This window comes from Anopheles ziemanni, chromosome 3, assembly GCF_943734765.1.
Source record: "Anopheles ziemanni chromosome 3, idAnoZiCoDA_A2_x.2, whole genome shotgun sequence".
In the NCBI taxonomy this organism is placed as follows: domain Eukaryota; kingdom Metazoa; phylum Arthropoda; class Insecta; order Diptera; family Culicidae; genus Anopheles; species Anopheles ziemanni.
The window spans coordinates 3483423-3505218 of NC_080706.1; the positions used below are offsets into that span (position 1 = coordinate 3483423).

General features: G+C 43.9%; 6 protein-coding genes across 6 annotated transcripts; 3 read left to right on the forward strand and 3 right to left on the reverse strand.

Moving 5' to 3' along the window:
* The first annotated feature begins 2744 nt into the window (after window positions 1–2744).
* On the forward strand, window positions 2745–4537 carry LOC131289252 (intraflagellar transport protein 56). Its single transcript, XM_058318469.1, has 3 exons — window positions 2745–2759; window positions 2817–2957; window positions 3023–4537. The coding sequence occupies exons 1-3, from the start codon at window positions 2745–2747 to the stop codon at window positions 4535–4537; spliced, it is 1671 nt and encodes a 556-aa protein (XP_058174452.1).
* Window positions 4538–6030: 1493 nt separating this feature from the next.
* On the reverse strand, window positions 6031–8093 carry LOC131286481 (dnaJ homolog subfamily B member 12). Its single transcript, XM_058315441.1, has 7 exons — window positions 7957–8093; window positions 7666–7834; window positions 7412–7586; window positions 6950–7340; window positions 6762–6877; window positions 6530–6693; window positions 6031–6454 (listed from the first exon to the last, which is right to left on the reverse strand). The coding sequence occupies exons 2-7, from the start codon at window positions 7790–7792 to the stop codon at window positions 6345–6347; spliced, it is 1083 nt and encodes a 360-aa protein (XP_058171424.1). The 5' UTR covers window positions 7793–7834; window positions 7957–8093; the 3' UTR covers window positions 6031–6344.
* Window positions 8094–12728: 4635 nt separating this feature from the next.
* LOC131289257 (ionotropic receptor 75a-like) lies at window positions 12729–14764 on the forward strand. Its single transcript, XM_058318474.1, has 6 exons — window positions 12729–13121; window positions 13187–13314; window positions 13391–13564; window positions 13665–14100; window positions 14179–14332; window positions 14391–14764. The coding sequence occupies exons 1-6, from the start codon at window positions 12729–12731 to the stop codon at window positions 14762–14764; spliced, it is 1659 nt and encodes a 552-aa protein (XP_058174457.1).
* Window positions 14765–15951: 1187 nt separating this feature from the next.
* Window positions 15952–20601, forward strand: LOC131286354 (cytosolic carboxypeptidase 6). The gene is made up of 6 exons (XM_058315301.1): window positions 15952–16012; window positions 16108–16173; window positions 18624–19117; window positions 19187–19555; window positions 19614–19929; window positions 19994–20601. The coding sequence occupies exons 1-6, from the start codon at window positions 15952–15954 to the stop codon at window positions 20599–20601; spliced, it is 1914 nt and encodes a 637-aa protein (XP_058171284.1).
* Window positions 16601–17272, reverse strand: LOC131286357 (histone H3.3A). The gene is made up of 2 exons (XM_058315303.1): window positions 16972–17272; window positions 16601–16900 (listed from the first exon to the last, which is right to left on the reverse strand). The coding sequence occupies exons 1-2, from the start codon at window positions 17251–17253 to the stop codon at window positions 16772–16774; spliced, it is 411 nt and encodes a 136-aa protein (XP_058171286.1). The 5' UTR covers window positions 17254–17272; the 3' UTR covers window positions 16601–16771.
* Window positions 20602–20632: 31 nt separating the features above from the next.
* On the reverse strand, window positions 20633–21652 carry LOC131289263 (NADH-cytochrome b5 reductase-like). The gene has a single exon (XM_058318480.1). The coding sequence runs from the start codon at window positions 21650–21652 to the stop codon at window positions 20633–20635; it is 1020 nt and encodes a 339-aa protein (XP_058174463.1).
* Window positions 21653–21796: the final 144 nt, after the last annotated feature.

Here is a 21796-nt window from a genome sequence, read left to right on the forward strand (position 1 = left end):
ATGAGAAATTAACCCAGTCATGCATCATGCTTCACAAAAACAAAAATAAACCCAACCCTTTTTATTTCATTTCCAGGAAAAGATAGGATGCGGTGTAAATCCCTGAAGAGTGCACGCAAAGTTTAAATAGATAACAGATCATAAATTCAAGACAGTATCCATAATTTCTCTTTCTATATCCGTGTGCAACGCATCGTCGCACATAAAGCATTCAAAGTTCAAAGTAACTCATCACATGTAGCTTTCGCAGACTGGTTTCGCACCACCACCACTCTCGCCCCGTGAATGCATTTTCCTGCAAGCGGGAGGAGAAAGTTTAAAGTGTTATTTTTATCGCAAAACCTTTCCCACCAGACACCACCATAGAGCATGGCGTCCTTTATATCGATCTCCGCGTGCCGGCCGTTTGCTGAAAACTTGAAAATCGTTTGCCATTTCAACTTTTTGCAAAACATTACTATATACCGACGCTTACGTCGAAGATTGTAGCGAAAACATCGAAGCACTTCTTCATCGAACAAGAGAACAACATTTGTACGTTATTTGTTTTGACACTGAGATATTTTAAGTCCATTAGTTTAAATTTCACAAACACTAGGTCATAGCTTATGTCACAAAATTATTTAAAAATCTCTTTTCGGAAAAATATAAGGACGCTGTTCACCGTTGGAGCCTGAAACGGTTACGATCTAAACAGCTGCCGAGTGGACCTGTTCCGTCGCCTTGTAGTCTAAAACAAATTGGTTCCAGGGAGATGCCAAAGTTTAACCATCGAAAACGATCCCCTTCCCTCTGGGTCATGCATGAGTTGGGATTTTCCGTACGTCCCGACAGGTCGCCCCGGATCGATTCTCGACCGACGGCGCCTCGTTATCGTCCAAGGTTGACCCAAAAACTCAAATATCCTCTCCCCAACCGGAACCAGCTGTTAGCTTTCGGGTGCCGAAGTGCGATCAAGCGGTACGTCAAAAACGCATTTCCGGAAACGGTTCGCCCGTCACATGGCATCCATTTGAACGCGCTACGGCAACAACGCGTCAACAACTTTCGAAGACTTCATTGAATAAGTTTTAATTGTCTTAAAGTTCAGTACACGGTGTGGTTTGGGAAAAAAAACATATACAACTTCCATGTGGTGTAAATACTTTAAAGTACAGTTGCTGTGTGAACACGGGTAATTTCTATATTTTCCCCCGTTAAAAACAAAAACGACCAAAAGCTGACACCACATGTTTTGGGTTTGTTTTCACCAAAACGTTCAAAATCGAGCGACACTGGCCGACGGAAAGGGGATGAATGTCGTTAGCGGGAAAGAGGAAAAACATGCAAAACGGGACTAGGACCCCCGGGTTTTCCCGTAAGTGGGGCCGTGTCACGTTGACTAATGTTCGCCCAAACTGTGTCCGAAACTGTGGAAAGTAAACATTTTATTTGTCACACAGAGTCAACTCCATTACAGGGGAGTAAAAACATGCGAAAAAGAAAAAGGAAAACGTCTGTGAGGCAACGGACACCGCAACGCAACAACGTGTTGTGAGTTGAGAGCTCTCGCCTTGTCTGATGCAAGCCGGACGTTCCATAAACTGCATCGAAGGTTGTTCCCAATTTTAAGGTCAAACGTTTCACCATTCTCGGCGGAAAGAGTGAAAGAGGGAGGAATCATGCTGCATAATCGCTATCGAGAATGAACATCTAGCTCAACTATCGTGCTGGTAGCCAGCAGGCGAGGACCAAACGGATGTAAAATAGCCCTTTATTAGACCAACAGCTCGAGGGTGATTATTCGAAAAGAGCCACACGTTGAAGCTTATGGTCAAAACTGGTCTCTCCACAAATCTCCTCCCGCATGAAATTTGTATGCTCATGATAAAGCGACTACAAACCCCTCACTAAGCCTAGCTCGGTCATTTGCTTTGCATTTCTGGGAGGACATGTGTGTCCTCCAATTTGCCGAAATCGTGCCATGTTTCTTACTCGAAGGGAGGTCGGTTAAAATTGCCCAACCGGAAACGGATCCGTGTCCTTCCGAGCCCGTTGTCCGACACAAAGACGGAAATGAGGTAAAAGCTTTATTTGATAGCCAACTGTTTGGGCGACACTGGTCCCAATTCATAGCCATACTCATCCCCGTTTATAGACAAATTATCATAGCAATCACTACCAAGTGTGTGTCCATGGTTTGGAGTGGACTTTTATCGTGCGTTCTGTTTTCTTATCAGAATTGTTGCATTGCTTTATGATCTCACCCAAAGTCACGTTCTACCGCATTGGCGATCGGTTCCAACATCAGTTTTCATTCTCTTTCATTCTTCACCGATTTAATCCCTTCTTTAATCCTTCCAAAGCCATTCTCACAATACGGTTGTCAGGTTTTATCGAGTATGAGACATTGAGTGCTGTTTGATGCGTGTGATAAATGATTTAATTCATTCGTCTTTCCGCCCGAGCCGCCACGAAACAAGGATCATCCGTTTTTATGAGCCGTTCAGTTCAATTAAATAAACTGCATTCGGAACGCTGCGAAATACAGTGCTGGCGAAAACAAACGAGCTTCGAGATTTTGTTTGAGTGTCAAAATGTTTAATTTATTTGACACAACAAAAACGTTTTAGTGCTCTCAAAACTTTCACCGTTCACCAACGCTTGCGCAAATACGTTGCATTGCGTATCCATAGCAACGATGAACGTTAACAAACAAACGGACAAACCTTCCGGCAGATTGCAAACCGGGCGCAACAGTAAACATGGTAAGAAATCGCGTATTTTAGAAATCTCCCTTAAAACACCATTGTTTATGTGTCTCTCCTCCTTTGCAGATACTTTCTCGCACAAAATCGGAATCCGCCAAAGGAAACCGCGGTTCGGCTGGAACGGGAAATGCTCGCACCGTAACGATTCCGTCGTTCGAGGAGTTCCTCCTCAAGCGTGACTACGTCGGTGCTAATACGGTGCTTCAGGTAAGTGTTCACCTGAATTGTGGTTCTTTTTGGGGGAGATTTAAATGTTTGTTTCATAACTGCAGCGTTCGAAAGACTACGATGAGGTGCCGGAACAGCTCAAACAGCTGTGGACGGGATTCTGCGATTTCCATATCGGAGAGTACAAGCGAGCCCTGCAGCTATATGAGAAGCTGTATGCCGCCGATAACTCCCAGAAGGAGGTTGCGCTGAACATTTGCGTCTGCATGTTCTACCTCGGAATGTACGATGAGGCGCAAAAGCTCGTGGAGGAGTTGCCCCAAAGTCCACTGAAGATAAGGCTGTTGTTCCATCTGGCGCACAAGTTGAGCGACGAGGATCGTCTGATGGAGCTGCATGGATCCCTGCGAGATGTGGTCGAGGACCAGCTTAGCCTGGCCGGGATGCACTACCTTCGGTCCCACTACCAGGAGGCGATCGACATCTATAAACGCGTGCTTCTCGACAACAAGGACCTGCTGGCTCTGAACGTGTACGTCGCGATCTGCTACTACAAGCTGGACTACTACGACATCTCACAGGAGGTGCTCGACCTGTATTTGAACCAGTTCCCGGACAGCACGATTGCCATCAATCTGAAGGCATGCAATCGCTTCCGGCTGTTCAATGGAAGGGCGGCCGAGCAGGAAATCAAACACCTAGTGGAGAGCGGTACGTTTGGAGCGGATCTAATCAAGCACAATCTCGTGGTGTTTCGTAATGGGGAAGGAGCGTTGCAGGTCCTCCCGCAACTGATCGACATTGTCCCAGAGGCACGCCTAAATCTGGCCATACATCACCTTCGTCGAGGAGAGATACAGGAAGCGTACCACCTGATGAAGGAAGTGCAGCCCACCGTACCGCAAGAGTACATCCTCAAAGGTGTGGTGCACGCCGCACTCGGCCAAGAAACGGGCTCCAAGGAACACCTCAAGAATGCGCAGCAATGTCTGCACCTTGTGGGAGGTTCTGCCTCCGAGTGCGACACTATCCCGGGACGACAGAGCATGGCGTCGGCTTTCTTCCTGTACGGCCAGTTCGAGGAGGTCCTCGTGTATCTCAACTCAATCCGCAGCTACTTCGTTAACGACGACATCTTCAACTACAACTACGCCCAGGCGAAGGCCGCCACCGGGTACTACAAGGAGGCCGAAGAGTTGCTGCTCCAGATCCACGACATCTCCATCAAAACGGATAGCACGTTCGCGATGGTGCTGGCCAAGTGTCACATCCACGCCGGGCACGCGGATCAAGCGTGGAACATTTTCCTAACCAAGGACTCCACGCCGGACGCATTTGCCCTGCTCCAGCTGATCGCCAACGACAGTTACCGTGTTGGAGAGTTTTGGATCGCCGCGAAGGCTTTCGATACGCTCGAGAAGCTCGATCCCAATCCGGAATACTGGGAAGGGAAACGGGGCGCCTGTGCCGGAGCGGTCCAGGCCATTTTGGCCAAACGTGGCAGCGGGGCACCGCCGGGCGGAGTGTCGGAGATTATTTCGCTCCTGCGTGACTCCACCAACACCCAGGCGGAAGGCATGCTGAGAGTGATTCGACGATTTGCGAGCAGCATCAAATAGAAATAGTTCACAATACTGTAACATTTTTTGTGTGCAATGAATTTCAATAAAAGATGCCCTAAAAAGAATCCTATTCGTGCGGCATAAATCCGTTTATTTATTGGTTAAGATAACCCGTTTCTATTCGAGTGATAAATGACAATATAAGAGTTATAACTGCCCCCGTTTGCCATCGGATGATACTTTCGCTGTATGAGTTGCGGCTTGCGAAAGCAAGTTTAACCACAGAATAATTTTTCACGCAACATGATGCAACCATTTTAGAGGCACTCGAAAAGTAAAAGCACCTGGAAAACTGCAGCATACGAGCTACCACCAATTGATTTATTAAGGAATAAAGGATTCGGTCAACCAAAAGGCAATGTGGCCAGGGTAAACTTTCTGTCCAGTCTTATCAATTCCATCGTAAACATGAGAAGGGGCTGTCGAGTGATTGGGTAAAATTAATTTAAACTTTTCCCTTAATTAGCTTATCGCTATCGTAAGAGTGATCTTGAGAATTAATTTTGTTGAAAAATTACATGTTCAGAAAAATCTAACCACCCAAAAGGGTGTTAAATTACGCCCAAACTTTATTACTTTCGAGAAAGATAATCTCGTGTATTATTTATTCTGCGTCCTTGTTTAAGTTTATGAGAAATTCAGGTGAACCGTGAAAAACTTACCGAAACTTTTGTTGCTCCTTTTCACGCTCTCCCAAGCATATACCGGAAGGCAAATTTATTTTGCTCTTTTGCTTCGATTCGATGAAACAATCCAAACGCTCCACAATGGCCACGAAACGACAAAAACCATCTGCCACCCGACGATGAATGGAGTAAACTTATGCATACTCCTGCATGCATAGTAATTGCATTTTGGCTGCAACAAAAAACGCTTCACATATCTAGCCAACGAAGAAACTGTGAACTCTTTATGTATCGCTTCGATAACTGCACATTCCTAGGTACGTTTCTCCGTAGAAATCAATTAAAACAGTTGGAGTCGAAAGCACTAGTAATATATGTTCCACTGCAATTTTATATTAAACCGGACCACTTTCCAAACATGTAGGAAAGTTATGTTCACGTGGCACATTTACTAGCAACAAATTGCGGAAGTCAATAGTTCTCTCTGGAGCCTTCAATGTTCCACGTTATGGACACCTCGAACGGTTATCGGTGCAATTAGGTCCAAGAAAGGATGACCGGTGTGGTGCCGTTGCATTAATTAAACGGTAATTATAGTTAACGGTTCCTCGGCGGCGTCAGCTCTGATATAAAAACTCTACGTTCCTGCACCTGAAAGTATAGCGCTAGGGACAGGTTAGTATTTGAAATAAGTGCATGTACACCTTTACCTTTAACTATCAGGTTTTGTTTTCTTTATTTTGTTGAAGGATGTGTTTTTTTATAAATTATTTTAACTGTTCGCAAAAATCCTCTATTGTTGTTTATCGTGTAGGGTGAATTACGATCCTAGGCGGAGTAAAGAATCTTTTTAAATTTTTTTCGCACAAAAAAGGGAAAACAACATTTAACTATCACCATTTGACTATGCCTTCAATGTGATAAATCTACGCTTAGGGGGTTTAAAATGCCATTCAAACCGTAAAGCCCTTTCGTTAGGATGGACTGCAAACTGGTAGTACGGATATGGATCAAACGGCACAATCTGGCAAATTTTTATCGAAATAGTTAACAACGGAACAAATAATAAAAATACCTCCACAGTGTAGAAAAAATACAATTCGCCCACTAATCAGCAGCTTTCAAATATTCCGCATACCATATGCTGAAATCCGCACACGGCGGCCATTTCAATTTGACTAGTTGTGTAAACTTTGCAATTTATCACACGACGGTGTATTAATGTTTTGCGCCTTCTGATAAAGATCTCGATCGCCAAAGTTCCTTGCTTTCATTAGCATCGTGTCCTCTGCGGATGGGATCAAAAAAAGATTGTTCATTTTTAACGAGGAACATTTGTAGTTGTTCTGTAGAAAACACTCACTATAGTTCCGCTCTCGGTAGCAGGAATGCTTTAAATTATTCAAATAGTCCTCTTCCACCGACGCCTCAAGCCGCACAACCGAGCCCTGATACTCGGAGTGGAAGTTTTCCTTGACGTAGTACGGAATCTTCAGCTGGTTCGTTTTTCGTGGGATTGAAAATTTTCTGCAAAAAAAATTTCATTCATCAGTACGATTCGTTCGTGATCTCGGAAATATTCGTCGGCATCTTACTGGCTAGGGGTAAGGCTGTAGATTGGATCAGAGATGAAAAATGAAGACATCATCGAAAGGGCGATAAGCAGAATTATTGGCAACAGATTGATGAAAGCCGCAAATCCTGACTGAGGCTGGAAAACAAAATGTTCGTAGTACTAAATGAATCTTTGCGACAAATACTCGAAACCGGGCACCGACCCTACCTCTCGATATTGCTGTTGTTCGGCTCGATGAAACCGTCTTTGGCGTGTGTAAACATGGTGTGTAGGAATCTCGGTTCCGAAGAACATGTTAAACAGCTCTTCCGCGGTGAACTCCGTTTCAAAACCACGAGAGTATTGATCGTACTGATAGCGTGTCCTACGGGTCGTGGGCTGATGATGCTCTTCCGCACCGAACAGATCGTACGATTTCCTCTTCTCAGCGTCCGTCAGAATGGCTACAGCATTACCGATTGCTTTAAATGCTTCTACCGCTCCCGGAGCATGGTTTTTATCGGGATGCAGTTGTAGGGCAAGCTTCTTGTAAGCTTTCTTAATATCCGAATCAGTTGCATCCTTCGATACACCCAACACTTCGTAATAGTCCTTGCATCTACAAACGACAAAGAAACGCTTCATGAAGGACGAACCGCGGCGTCGCTTTGTGCCAGTACATTAACATACTTTTTAATCCTCTTCACTGCTTCCAACTGTTCAGCAGTATATTCCGCTTCGTTGCCACTGTCCGCCTTTGGTGCGGAACCCTTTGCTGAGGCCCGCTGACGTACACCATCGTCCGAGGTGTTCCCCGATGGTGCATTTTCCGTGTAGACACCTCGCTTGATCTTACCAAGCAGTTCTGCAAAGTGCGTTACAATGGGATCGAATTAGAAGCGATGGAGAAAGTGGCCCTTGACCAACACAACAAAACAACCTACCTTCCGCCCGGGGGGTCGGGTGGAGAGAAATCGATTTGTTTAGCAACTTTTCTGCCTTCTCGATTTTCCCCTCGGCCAGGTACTTGACGGCCTTTTCGACGCAATCATCTGCCGCTTCCCGGTTCATGATGGTTTATTTTTATCCTCTTTCACAGCTATCCCGAACAACCTTTAATCAGAAAAAGAACACAACAAAACGGTCAGCGAGCTAGCAAAGCTGATCACACAACACACACGACACCGTACGTTGAGACTACATAAACAATCGATTTTTTTGTATTGTCGGCTTACTTTACTGACCAGGAACACGTCACGGACACCACGGAGTATTGCCGTGCTGGGACGGCAGACAATTTGCAACGAAGCGGTAGCGAAAATTTTGTTGGAATCTAATCGACACACTTGTCTCAAATCGTCATATCGTCAGTAACCGAAGTGTGTGCTTAAGTCAGGTGGTATCAAACTCGATGTTTTGACAAGCTGTCAAAGTGAAAGCGTGCCTAGTGAGCCACGTTCAAGGTTTTAAGAGATTGTCAAATTCAAAAACGAAATAAATCTGAAAAACACAACACGTGGTGTGATTTTATTTAATTTTCATATAGAATATACTTACATAGAATTAAATAATCAAGCTGCACTTAATTACAAAATAATATGATAAATATGGAACACATTTTCACAAAACAGATTTTAATGGATACACCAATCACTTCGAGTATTGAATTGTGCCAATATTTCCATGCAGCACGCGCAGAGAAAGTTATGAATTGGACAAAACACACTCATCTCCGGATACATCCTTAATCACCCGTGGATGCATTACTTCCGGAATCGTCGCGACAGTTCGCTACGGCGTCGCTATCGATCAAATACACTACTGCGCAAGGATGTTGCCCAGCAACCATGGGAAACCGGTGCCGGTCCTGCTGATAGTGGCCAGCCCTTTTTGATTCCGTCCCTCCGGCAGAGTAGACGGCATGTTTACCCTCCGGAAGCAAGTTTTGCGTGTCTTGCGCCCGACTGTTTGAAGGTAATCTGTCATCCTAGAGCCATACCGGCATTTGCAGGTGCTTTCCATACCAGGTGAAACTTTTTTATCGGCGTTGCTTAGTTTATTGTCACAACTGGAGTGGTTGCACGAAAATATCAACTTCAGTACCGTGGTACACCTGATCGATGGAGGAAGATTAAAAAGGAGAATCGCTTCGAATGGCCCCCTATGAGGTCTATCAAAATACGAGTTCCTCAAATAAAGCATTCAAAAGACACACGGCTTGAGTGAAGCTTCAAATAGTGAACAAGTGAAGGCGTTTTATTTGCAACATTGTTAAAAGAATTTGAACGGCATGAGTTATGTTTATAAGATTCGATTCGAGCTATGTTTATAAACCATTATTTTATCTATGGAATTGAAAAGTGAGTGCAACTCTATTGATTCGTAAGTGAGCAATCAAATTAAGTGTCCAATGGCATTATGTGATCAAATCTTGTCTACTTGTGCGGCAATAATGTGTTTGATTTATGGATTTACAAGTTGATTGTGAAGGAAAGCCAGTTCTTCAGACGGTGTAACCGCCGCTATTATAAGCTGCACGAGACATCGGATTCCGACAGCCATAACAACCGGGTCTCTATGACGTCGATTGTTTCTGGGGCGTCGCTTGCGTACAAATCGTAAAACTAACGATACACTAGTATCGCCCCTACCTCTACAGAAGTTCCCTTCAAGATGGGTGACTTTGGATCTGGTAAATATAGCATTCTTTGTGTTACGAAGTTTCTTACTATCGATTATTCTTATAGGTTTTTTTGTTTTAATTTCGTTGCACAATAAACTTGAAACGTCTTCTACGGCTAGCTGATGCCTCTGATTGATGCTTTTCTAAGTAACTTTGACGGTATGAAGGTTTTAACGGTTTTTGGAAATCTTGCTGTCGAGGATTTCCAGTAGAAGAAGACCGACACTTCCGGCAGCGGCGCACAGCAGAAACAAAAACAGCGAGGACACCTGATCTAGGTTAACCTCCGGCATTTTAACCTCATTTTCGACACATTTCATTTCGTCGGTAAAGCATACTTTTCGCTGGTATTGCGTCAGACCGTGTCCGTTGATCTTCTGAGCCGTGATTCGGAACATTTCCGTTAACGGACTGTCTTTTTTAAAGGCCAAATGAAGGTGCTTTACGGGGTACAGGCGAATTTTCTGCACTGCACATCGCTCCATGTCAGTAAGGTATGCTTCATAACGATACGGTTAAAATGAGAAATTAGTTTATATCAGAAAAATGCTACTTTTAAACCCACCACGTTACATACATACTTTTCATAAATTTGTAACCTTCTTGAACATCACAGATGAATGCATGTTTCCCGCGAGCGATAAGCGAAATTCCTTCAGTTAGATTATAGAATCCTTGGTCATTCAGGGCGATCTGACGCTGAAACAGTTCAAAAAGATCCTTGTCTGCCGTGGCCTAATAAACGGAAACATTATTGTGTTACCATATTAATCTCTTACCGACTCAATTAAACTTTACATACATTGAAAATATCCTCATTTGCCAATGCTTGCTCTCCTGCGACACTGAACTCATTTTCTGAGAGCTGTTTAAGTGATTTGATGTTTTTTGGTGGCACCACCAGAAGAAAGCTCACGATGTAGGACATATAATACTGATACATGATTGCTGTGAATAGCAACATGCTTAAAAACGCGATCCTGCTGGAGTACGAATGCGCTCGGTCGATAAATCCTGCAATATATCTCAAATATATTTCTTTAAAAAGGAATAAAATTAAATTTTCCACTTTCGTTACCTTGTTGACAGAATATTCCCAGTACCAAAATCAAGATGCCCTCTCCACTACGGCGATAGGTATTTGTTGGTCCCTGTCTTTCAGGTCTTTCACTGGAGATAATTTTGTAAAGTGTCACCCCAAACAGAATCATGAATGATGCAATGGCGACCCATATATGTGTACTAAACGGTCTGAAGCACATGTTCTGTGTGCGATACGTCTCCGGATGTACAAACAGGAGGCTCGTCCTGGAAATAAGATTGTGAATTAGTTTTCTGTCACTCGTTGTATCGTTATATAAACCTACTCGGCCTCTCCAACTGCAACAGTGTACTGTAAAGCATCGATGGTATTCTGCTTCATCTCAACAACATAATTTACCAAATTGAGTTGCAAAATATTGCTCCGATTGGACACCTCCGCTGATACGATGCTATAGAGCATTAAAACACATGGTTTATATGGAGATACATCCACAGACTAAACATAAGTACCTAAAATTGTGTTTCAATGAAAATAAATTCCAAAGCAAACTCCCGTACGCTCTATTATCCTGATCGCGGTCTATGTTGTATATTTGATTACCACTTTTAGTTTCCTTATTGGGGAAAAAGAAAAAAAATCAGGTAAAAGTGGAGACATCACAAAGCCATACATGGGACTTACCATAAGATTTACGCCATTTATTTGGATGCCACCCAAATTGGTGTGCCTCTGGTAGCTATTCCTTTGGTCCCAAATCTCCAACCCGTTCAGTATGCTCCAACTACCTACCTGCACCATACTTAGTTTCCATGTACCCATCGTCCACCGGCCACTCACGTCTAGGACGCCATAGTTTCTGGCACCAACGCCGGCATCCGAGGATCCAATCGGCTGAACTAAAACTGCGTTTGTAGACACGGAAACGTTTAGACCTTGCAAGAGCAATCTATTTGCCTCCAAGCTGGCCAACCCGAACAGAAGCCAGCAGTATCGGTCTCCATTGAAGAGTCCATGCTGGGACAGGGTGTGCAGCACACTTTTCAGGCCAGGGCAGCTCATGTCAACGATAAGGCCAACCGGAACAAGCACCGAACGGATGGAGGAAATAATTTCCCTCTCGCTACAATGCGAAGGCTCGATGAAGGAAACGATACCCCGGTGTTTGGAGTGGAAATAGCGTGCCAGGCTAATAGATTCTAGGGTACAGTTTAAACGAACGAGTTTTGGTAAGGTATGGGGTTTGGGTTGGCTAATATTATCATTTTTTTATACCCGCTTGCTCGTTGGGACAGTGAAAAACAGTCGTCACTTGCAGGTGGCGCCATTTCACTAAATCAATCAAAAGTTGACCTTCTATTCTAGCTTCTGCAAATCCGACAAACAGCGTTGCAATCACTAAGAGCTTCATGATTTCACACCGATTCAAACAGTACTAATCGGCTGACAATCGTCAGCCAATAAAAGCGCTTTCGATAGGCGTCCCCCAACGCATGAACACATTTAAATCGAGTTTATTACGCAAGCTATCTGGCTTGAGAACATCCTCTTGGTAGAAGGGAAAATTTACTGTAATTAGGCCAAACGAGCGTTTACGCAATTTCATCCATAATCGGAGGGTAGTCCACTACAAACTTGTGAGAATCGACAACATAAGAGATCATGAATAATTTTTTGTAAATGTTGAAACCGACTAAATATGAACGATTCTTATCTTCGGACAATGTTGCAAATAGTGCATTTATTTTTAAAACACCTTTTTCTTCGGCGAAACACTTGATTACTCCAATTCCACTCTTTCCAATAGTCCACTACAAACTTGTTAGAATCGACAGTATAAGAGATCATGAATAATTTTTTGTAAATGTTGAAACCGACTAAATATGAACGATTCTTATCTTCGGACAATGTTGCAAATAGTGCATTCATTTTTAAAACACCTTTGTCTTCGGCGAAACATTTGATTACTCCAATTGTATAAAAGAGGCGATCGTTGAAGTTGACAATCACAGTTTAGTCAAGCAGGCTAATTCAACATGAAATCACTGCTTACTTTGATCGTGTTTAGTCTCATCGCGGGTGGGCAATGCTCACGTCTGCATCTGATCGAGCAGTTCTTACAACAACGATCTATCAACACCCTTCTATTGCTCCACTGTGTCCAGGAAACAGTGGATCAAGACGTGGTGCGGATTTCCAAAGACCTCCGTCAGTCATTTCGAGGCTCAATCTTTCACATTGATGTGAACAGGAACAATTTTCACCAGCAACTCGGATGGCACATGTATTGTGAGCGGTACAAAACCGGTGCCATTTACAACCTGGAATGCTCAGGAACAGAAGCTGTGCTCAATCGTTTGTCCGAGAAAGCTTACTTCAACGACTCCTTCGAGTGGCTCGTGTTTGGTGGACAGAATATGGAGCTCGCGACCAGCTTGCTGTCGCAGCAGAATATCAACTACGACACGAAAATGTTGCTAGTCTTCGAGAGTGTTGAGCATGAGAGGCAGAGGGAACATCGTTACGAATTTTACGACGTATCCGCTACGTTGAAGCGTCGAGGAGGGAAGGTAATTTTTACTTCTCTGGGATTTTCTACTCCAGACAACATTCTACCCACCATCGTGCCACAAAAACCGGACCTAAAAGGGATTGTCCTCTGGACGGTAGTCTCGGTAACGTATTGATCTGATTTGTTTGCTTCAACCCAAAAGCTCTTACTACAGTATTCTCTTCACAGACAATCAACCAACATCAACCGCATCCGTTCATAGAAAATTTGGAGTCGGATAACTTAACTAAGTCCTACTTTGCTCACATCTACACCTACAGACTTGTGAAACTCCTGCAAATGATGTTGAAATTCAAGTATTCACACGACACACTTCAAAAAGGATAGATTATCAATAACTCCCGTTAACATTACTTATGTCGTCTCAAACAGGATCAAAATCATTCTTGCCGCAGACTGGCGGTTCGACGTCATAGGAAAAAATTCGTCAATTGGTGTGGTTGGTCAGCTCCAAAAGAAAAAAGTGGATTTCTCCATGACGCCTTTTTCAGTACTAACTGAACGGATTCCAGTATGCGATTTTACGATTGAAATCGCAAAAGGAAAGTATGTCGACTAATCGTTGGTATACCATAAAAAGCGTTCCATCTGAACAGCTCTCTGAGCCGTCTATTTTTGGTTCCGTTTCTACATGTACATCTTGCAGGTTCTACACCATCTTTCGTCACCCTAAAAGCTTGAACAATAGCAATATTTTCCTACTGCCCTTCGTGAAGATGCTATGGATTGCAGTTGCCGTAATTTTGATAAGTGTTATACTCATTCTGGCGTTATCAGCTACTTGCAATCATCGGCTTGAGAGGACTTCGTACAATGATCTCATCATCGACCAGTCACTTTTGGGAACAATCGCAATGCTTTGCCAGCAAGGGTTTCATGGATCCACGACAGTTTGTTCGAAAAAAGTCTTGATCATCGTAATGATGGGCTTCTCGTTTCTGCTGGTTCAGTTCTACTCCACTTTTATCGTGGGCTATCAACTGATCTCTCCACCGAAGACGATCAACACGCTGGAGAAGCTGGTTGACAGCAGTGTAAAGATGGCAGTGGAAAATTATAGCTTTCAGCATGACTTTTTCGCAGTAACTATCAATCGGTTTTACACATCAACGAATAACAAAAAGCAGAACTTTATTTATATGATTTACGTTCTGTTGTAGAGAACTGCCAATCCGGCAGCGTTGAAGCTGTACAACGAGAAAATTGCACCCAATAAGTACGGCTTCGTCAATTTAACCTTTGGAATTCAACTGGTCAAAGGTGGAGGATACGCATTCCACTGTGATACAGCTTATGGCTACAAGCAAGTCCTTGGTATGGAACATACAAGAATGGCCACAACAAGTACTTCGAACTATTGCCTTCCTTTTAGAAATCTTTACGGAGCAACAAATTTGCGAGTTACAAGAGGTAGAACTGTATCCACAACGTCCTGTTCATGTCCCTATGGTAAAAGGAAGCCCTCTGAGAGAATTGTTTAAATTAAAACTACAGCTGTTAAAGGAGTATGGTATAATTGCGTACCATTTCACGAAAACTTTTTCATCAAAGCCAAAGTGCATCAAGAACAGCAACAAAGTAGATGCCATTCATCTTACCGATGCGCGTTTCGCCTTCATCTTGTTGGGCACAGGAATTGCAGCAAGTATCGTCATTCTGGCGTTGGAGTTGGTCTATGTTCGTCTTCGACGCTGGTATTACTTTAGAAGTTTGGTTATTCCTGATAATTTTGTGTGGCTAGACTGATAACTCACTCTCACCAATCTACTAATGAATTGTTCACCTCAAAAACATTACTTGTAAGCTATAATAAATCACATGCTTCGCGTTCTTCAAATGAGCAGAAATGCAAGACAATTGCATTTACAGTATTCTCACTTCATTTACATTCTGCCATATCAAAACCACTTAATCCCCTTCTATACAAAAAAGTTGAGTTGTTGGCATGTGAAACGCAAATACACTTTGTACTCTGCTGTTTGTGCACAAATGAAACTTTTTCAAATTGATTTCCACACCACACGGTCCAAGTGCAACCAGTTTGGCAACAGTCAGCAACGGTGGTTTCGCGGTAACTGGCACTTTCCACATGCTGATGGGAATCATTTACTGCCAGATCCGGGGCCTGGTTGGATATGTGCCACAGTGTTCACATAAACAAAGCTGGGGTGAGGAGCTTTCCTCATTAACGGCGATCCTTTCGAGGAATTACTGCCTGTTTCCACTCGGATATCTCAAACAGCAAGAGGTACCCCACCACCCTTCGGATTGACGGGTAGCAGGCATTCAAACTATGACGTCACGCACCCTCCATCCATTCCAGATGGGCCTTATGCACGTTGAGATCCATAGGCTGAGCACATTATGTTTGATAGACAGGCGAGCGAAAGACCACACACCTAGCCCCAGCTCACGGTGGAGGTCTTTTCCTATGTGCTCAAGAAGTCGTCAGCGATTGCTCATCGTACGGTCGCAGACATTAAGGTGTGCAATGGGCACTTCACCGTCGTCGTCGGAACACCATTCCAATTCACACCCATGAGGAAAAACACATTCCACACGGAATCAACTGCGAGGCCGAAAGGGACGTACGCGAATATGGTTGATGTATGCGGTTTGCGCCACACTGCTCAATCTCCATCATTTACTACGGGTCATATTCTCGTATGATTCTACTTTCCACATGGGCTATTTCTCTTCCAACAGCACTCTGCAATGCATTGCAAAGTGGAGGAATTGGGGTAACGTGGGCTTAGATACACAGAAACGTCCTGCGTACGATATATGCCGGAGCCTAGGAAGAGATTCCAATTGGAATCCAGTCTTTAGTAACCTACGCCACTTCCATCCAGAAGGGTCGATAGTATTTGTGCGTGTGTGTATTTGCCTGATAAACTTTTACGAGTTACCGTTTTAAAAAAGTTTAAACTAAAATGAATCCCGACGCGTGTGATCCTCTTGCTCATACCAGCATGTATCAGAGAGCTGAAGAAGGTGGCACTTAATGTTGATTTTTTAGACGATGCGAGTTGCATAATTACTAGTTGCATGATTACTAATTCAAAACCGCTAATCTTTGTTTTCCCCAGACAGTGACGACAGCGATGGTGAAGGAGGGTTGGGAAATGTGAGCCGCGTCATCGTAAGACCTCCAGGTATGTACTCGATTACTTTTACATGATTAAGCATATCGAGGAAGTGCACGAAGATAGACGGGTTAATTGTAGATATTTTTACTTAGTCATTGAATCAAATCCAAATCCTTTTAAATACAAATTGTTAAAAGCTTTTCAATCGATTCAAACCGTCCAATTCGCGAATGTACCGTTACACAGTAATTTTTTCGTTTCGGATCCTACCGAAGAAATAAGAACAGCAAATTTATTATTTTATGATCCAAAGAGCGTGTTTAAATTTAGGTTATTTTATTATGTTTCATCATGTACTGCCAAATGCAAATGGACGAATCGTGCTTATGCTTTAAATCCTCTAGTTTGCACCTTGAATTATCCAGAAACTAAACCAGCGCATACAGTTCTTCTTATGCTTGGGTACTTTTCTTCGAAACAAGAAAATGCAGAGTTATCTTACGAACTTCGATTAATGTTTGATTGAGTCCTACTATCAGAAATCCAAAGTTACTACAACACACGCGTCCATTGTTTTACTTCATAGAAGAACTTGCTTCTTCTTGTACGATAGTTATGGTTATAAAATAATAATAAAGAAGATAATTACTACTAATGCAGCTTTTTAAGCACGTTCTCCTCGGATGCGGCGCGCCAGCTGAATATCCTTCGGCATGATTGTCACGCGTTTTGCGTGAATGGCGCACAAGTTTGTGTCTTCGAACAATCCAACCAAGTAAGCTTCGCTCGCCTCCTGAAAGGTGAATAGAGTTAAGGGACACGTTAGCTCCGCCTTTTCAACATCGCGCTGTGCGTTGCTCGTACCTGCAAAGCACCGATAGCGGCCGACTGGAAACGGAGATCAGTTTTGAAGTCCTGGGCAATTTCACGGACCAGACGCTGGAAGGGGAGCTTGCGGATAAGAAGTTCGGTCGACTTCTGGTACCGACGAATTTCACGAAGCGCCACGGTACCGGGACGGTAACGATGCGGCTTCTTCACGCCTCCGGTAGACGGGGCGCTCTTACGGGCGGCCTTGGTGGCCAGCTGCTTGCGTGGAGCCTTTCCTCCAGTCGACTTACGTGCGGTCTGCTTGGTACGCGCCATTTCTTCTTGCCTTTGCTGGTAGACTAAATGAAAATCAAGCAAAACAATACCAAAGCGATCAGTATCGAAATGCGGGTTTGTTTGTGTTGCGCATGCGGTGCATGCGCGTTCACGCTCCCCGCCAAAAGGGTAGCAGAAAATCAATAACCTAGCTCTGAGGCTTTTTTATTAGTAAACCGACACCGTGTTTCTTGGAAGACTACACGAAAAATCCAAGATGTCGGAAAGGTGAACATGAATTAACATGTTCAACATTACCGATAAATGAAAAAAAAGTTATATTTTTGTCTGCTTGTCAGAAACAACATAAAAACTATTGAAAAACTAATCGGTTATACTAAATTGCAGATTTTTCAAAAACAAACCCATTTCCCAACAAATCAATTTCCCGTTCATTACCACCAATTAATTCATGAAAAATATTTCAAAACATAAAAGGAAGACAAAATATACACCGACGATGGCAACGTCAATTTTCAATTAGTTTTTCCGTAAAAATCAAAATAAAAGACAAAAACATCGTTTTTAAGGCAGACTTAGGGATTTAAGACTATATGAACTATTTTATCTCAAAAAATAACCCACAGCGCTAATGATCTAAATCATGTAAAAATCGAGTCTGACACCTTGGCTCCCAAAGTCAACCTATCTCCAGCCCTAGTATCGCGCTCACAACAAAATGGCGTCGTAAGCGAACAACATCACAATCGAAAATTAATGCTTCACATCGCACACGACAGCCGTTCTATCTCGCGCGGCGTCAAAGTAAAATCGATGCGCGGGTCGCGGGATATTTGGACATATCGCAGCACCAACGCGAACCCATTAACCATCGCATCGTAGCAACCCCCGCCACGGATTGTGGTTTTTACTTTTCGAAACACTTTCCTTCCGACACTTCATGCCCAGCGTGTACTTCGGAAAAGCCAACAATCGTACATTGCGTAGCGCTAGCGCTCCCGTCGGGCACCACTGGGGGCTCTTACCTTTTCTTCACTGCTTCTGGTTAAACAAAACAATCGCTGACTTTGGGACGAGAGAACACGCTTTTCAACTTCCACTCACAAAGGAATCCACAGTCGTAATGGTTCGCGGTCGAGTTTTACGCGACTGTGCAAGTGTGCACGAAGGTAGGCTGTGGTCGTCTCGTTCTCGCACCGCATGTGGCCGTCGAGTAAGTCATCTAATAACCTCTCTTTTGCACTCTCCCGCGCAAAAGGCAAGTGCAAAGAAACTGAGGGAATTTACGGCTACGGTTTATACACCATCGGGTTCATTTCTTTCATACCCGTACCTGTTCTTAGTCAATTTCTGCCCGAGGTTAAATTATGGAAGCAATGAATCTCTAATTTCTTTAATTTCATTGTTAGGACACAGCGGAAAGGCAAAGCGCGGTCATTTATGCTTCGATGCAGCCTTCGAAACGGGAAACCTTGGTCGGGTTGATCTTGTCGGGGAGTTTGAGTACGATCTGTTTCTACGACCAGACACGTGCAATCCACGATATCGGTTTTGGTTCAACTTTACCGTCGACAACGTAAAGCAGGATCAGCGAGTTATCTTCAACATCGTGAACATCAACAAGAGCCGAAATCTATTCAAGGATGGCATGACTCCGTTGGTTAAATCCACCAGCCGTCCGAAGTGGCAACGGTTGCCCCGTTGTGAGGTTTTTTACTACAAATCACCCGTTCATCAGAACCACTACGTGTTGAGTTTTGCCTTTGGGTTCGACAAAGAAGACGAGGTTTACCAGTTTGCCCTCACATTTCCCTACTCGTACTCGAAAATGCAGGCCTATTTAAATGCGCTGGAGCTCAAGTATCCCGATGCATTCGAACGATCGAATTTGGGGATGAGCATTGTGAGTAATAGAATGCACATTATTGTACGATTAGTGTCAGTTTAAGTAATTTTCTTTTCTATTTCACAGCAAAACCGCAAACTGGAGCTGGTCACTTTCGATGATGTGAAGAAACCGGACAAAGTAGATCCCAAAAATGTAATTCACATGGTAATTATTCTGGCCCGGATACACCCAGGCGAATCTCCGGCCTCTTATGTGGTGCAAGGATTGATTGAATTTCTTGCTGCGGCAAACCAGCCAATTTCGAAAGCACTGCGTGAGCACGTAGTTTTTAAAATTGTGCCAATGCTCAATCCGGATGGTGTTTTCCTCGGTAATAATCGATGCAATGTGATCGGACACGATCTCAACCGATCGTGGAACAAACTATCTCAGTACACACACCCCACACTGTCAGCTGTGATGAAAATGCTGAAGGAGTATGATAATTCCAGCGTAAGTTAAGCACAAATTGATAGATATTAAATAACTGTTCGATACCCCTCTTCTTTAGTGTTATCAGGTGGACTTTGTGATTGACATTCATGCCCATTCGAGTCTCACTGGAACTTTTATCTACGGTAGCACGTACGACAACGTGTACCGCTACGAGCGCCACTTGGTCTTTCCTAAGCTGTTCGCCACAAAGTGTGAGGATTTTTGCCAGGAGCACATGATGTTCAACGCAGATGATCGAAAGTCCGGAACGGCTAGGCGATACTTTGTGGAGGCGCTGAGTGACATCGTAAATACGTACACGCTGGAGGTCTCCATGTGCGGATACTTCCTGAATGGGACCAATATTCTCACGCCGTACACAGAAGATGGATGTATGATTTTAAACTGAAATTATGATTCACCAGATGCTAACGTTCCGATTATGATTTTTCACAGACATGCGAATAGGCAGGAATCTTGCGAGGACATTCCTAGAATACTATCGCTTCACAAATATTCTCCCGATACCACCGGTGGACGAGTTACGCCCGAGAAAAGGCCGTCCTCGAACGCACCGTCCGCGAGCACGGTCGAAAACTCGCAGTGAAGTCCGCGTACGTCCAAAGACGACCCGTGCATATGCTCCGATCAGCTACACCGATTTGTCCATCTGCTACGACAGCGCAACGTCGGACGATGGTTCCCCGGTGCGATACATGTACCACGGTAATGCAGGATACGGCGGGTTCCGGATGCGCCCGCATGCCCACCAGGATCAGTTTTCCCTGTCCAACATTCAGGCGGCCCGATTCAGTAATCTCGATTTTACCAGCGACTTTCGGTTCAAGGTTCCGAAAACGAAGGCAGTGCCGGAACCGAAAATACCTCCCATTGAGATTTTGAACGTTCCGCCGAAGCCGCATCTTACGATTATAGATTTTAACCAGCTAACACGGGGCGGTCTCGACGAAGCCACTGCCAGTCGAGGTGTTCAATCAGTCGAGCGGGAGAAGGAGAAAATTCGCAGACACACACTGAAATCGTGCTCCTCGCGGAAGGCCTAACATGCTTCAAGAAAACACCAGTTACTTCATTTTAAAAAATATAAAAATTTTCTATTCCTAACTTTACTAGATTAGATATAATAAACGACGTGAAGGAATCAGTCCCACAAAGTAAAACCAATGGGGAACTATTTTTCTTTTCCGAAGAGGGCGCCATTAAACGTGCAATGTCTTTCTCATCCAATCGACGATCGTATATGGGTTCATTATATTTTTTTCGCTTTGCGATACAGCTACAAGAACTCGCTTCATCTTGTAAACAGCTACAGCTACGTCGAGAAAGATACGTTTCATATTTAAAGTTCCAATATCCGGCCATCGCCTGGAGTTCGTCTCGCAGTAGCACGTTTTCCAAATCTCGAAAACAAGCGCACAGCGTCAATCTAGTGTAATCTTCATCGTCGTCTAGTATTGATCTCATCGTACTGTAGACTGGTGCTATGGCAACGCCCTGGACAAAGCCTACCACATTCGGGTACTGGTTTCGCCTCCGTTGAAATTCCCCATACACTCCTTTCCACTCCGTCGTAGATCCAATCGAGAGGGTTAACAGATATTCCGTCATTTTTCCTCCGGGTTCCATTTTGATGAGTACTTCAAAAGTGGCCGCTTCGTGGTTATGCGCTATTGGGGTGTACGGTCGGCTGAAGAACAAATCCTCTTCATTTTTATCATATTTTTCCAACTCGCTGGTCGGAACACGATCCACAACTTGATGCGCCGGATGTTGTTTACGCCACAATACCAACTGATCATCTGCGGGATACTCTGATCGGTTAAACGTTTTCGGTGCTCGCATAAGTAAATGGCACCCTGGAGGTACAATTAGCCGATGATTATTCGAAGGATCGTGTGAAGATTTATCCCTACGGAACGTAAATCTAAACACGTTCTCCGCCTGTTGCACGATCGAACAGCACACGAATGGTTGGTAAGTTCGATCGAACAGATTGGTCACTCCAGGAGGTAGTTTGTGACGTGAGGGTTTTAGATCGAGAACACAGTTTGTACATCCTGAGCCGCAGCACTCCTGGTCGCTATTTGTTTCCATTGTAGCTTATTTTAGCACGATTCCATAGAGCCTTCCATTTGCGTAACTTCTCATTTCATGCCAAATGTAAACAAAACCATCGTTTGACAGATCCACAGCAACCTTTGCGTTGGTTCCTAGCATGCTAGATAAGAGATTACCTAT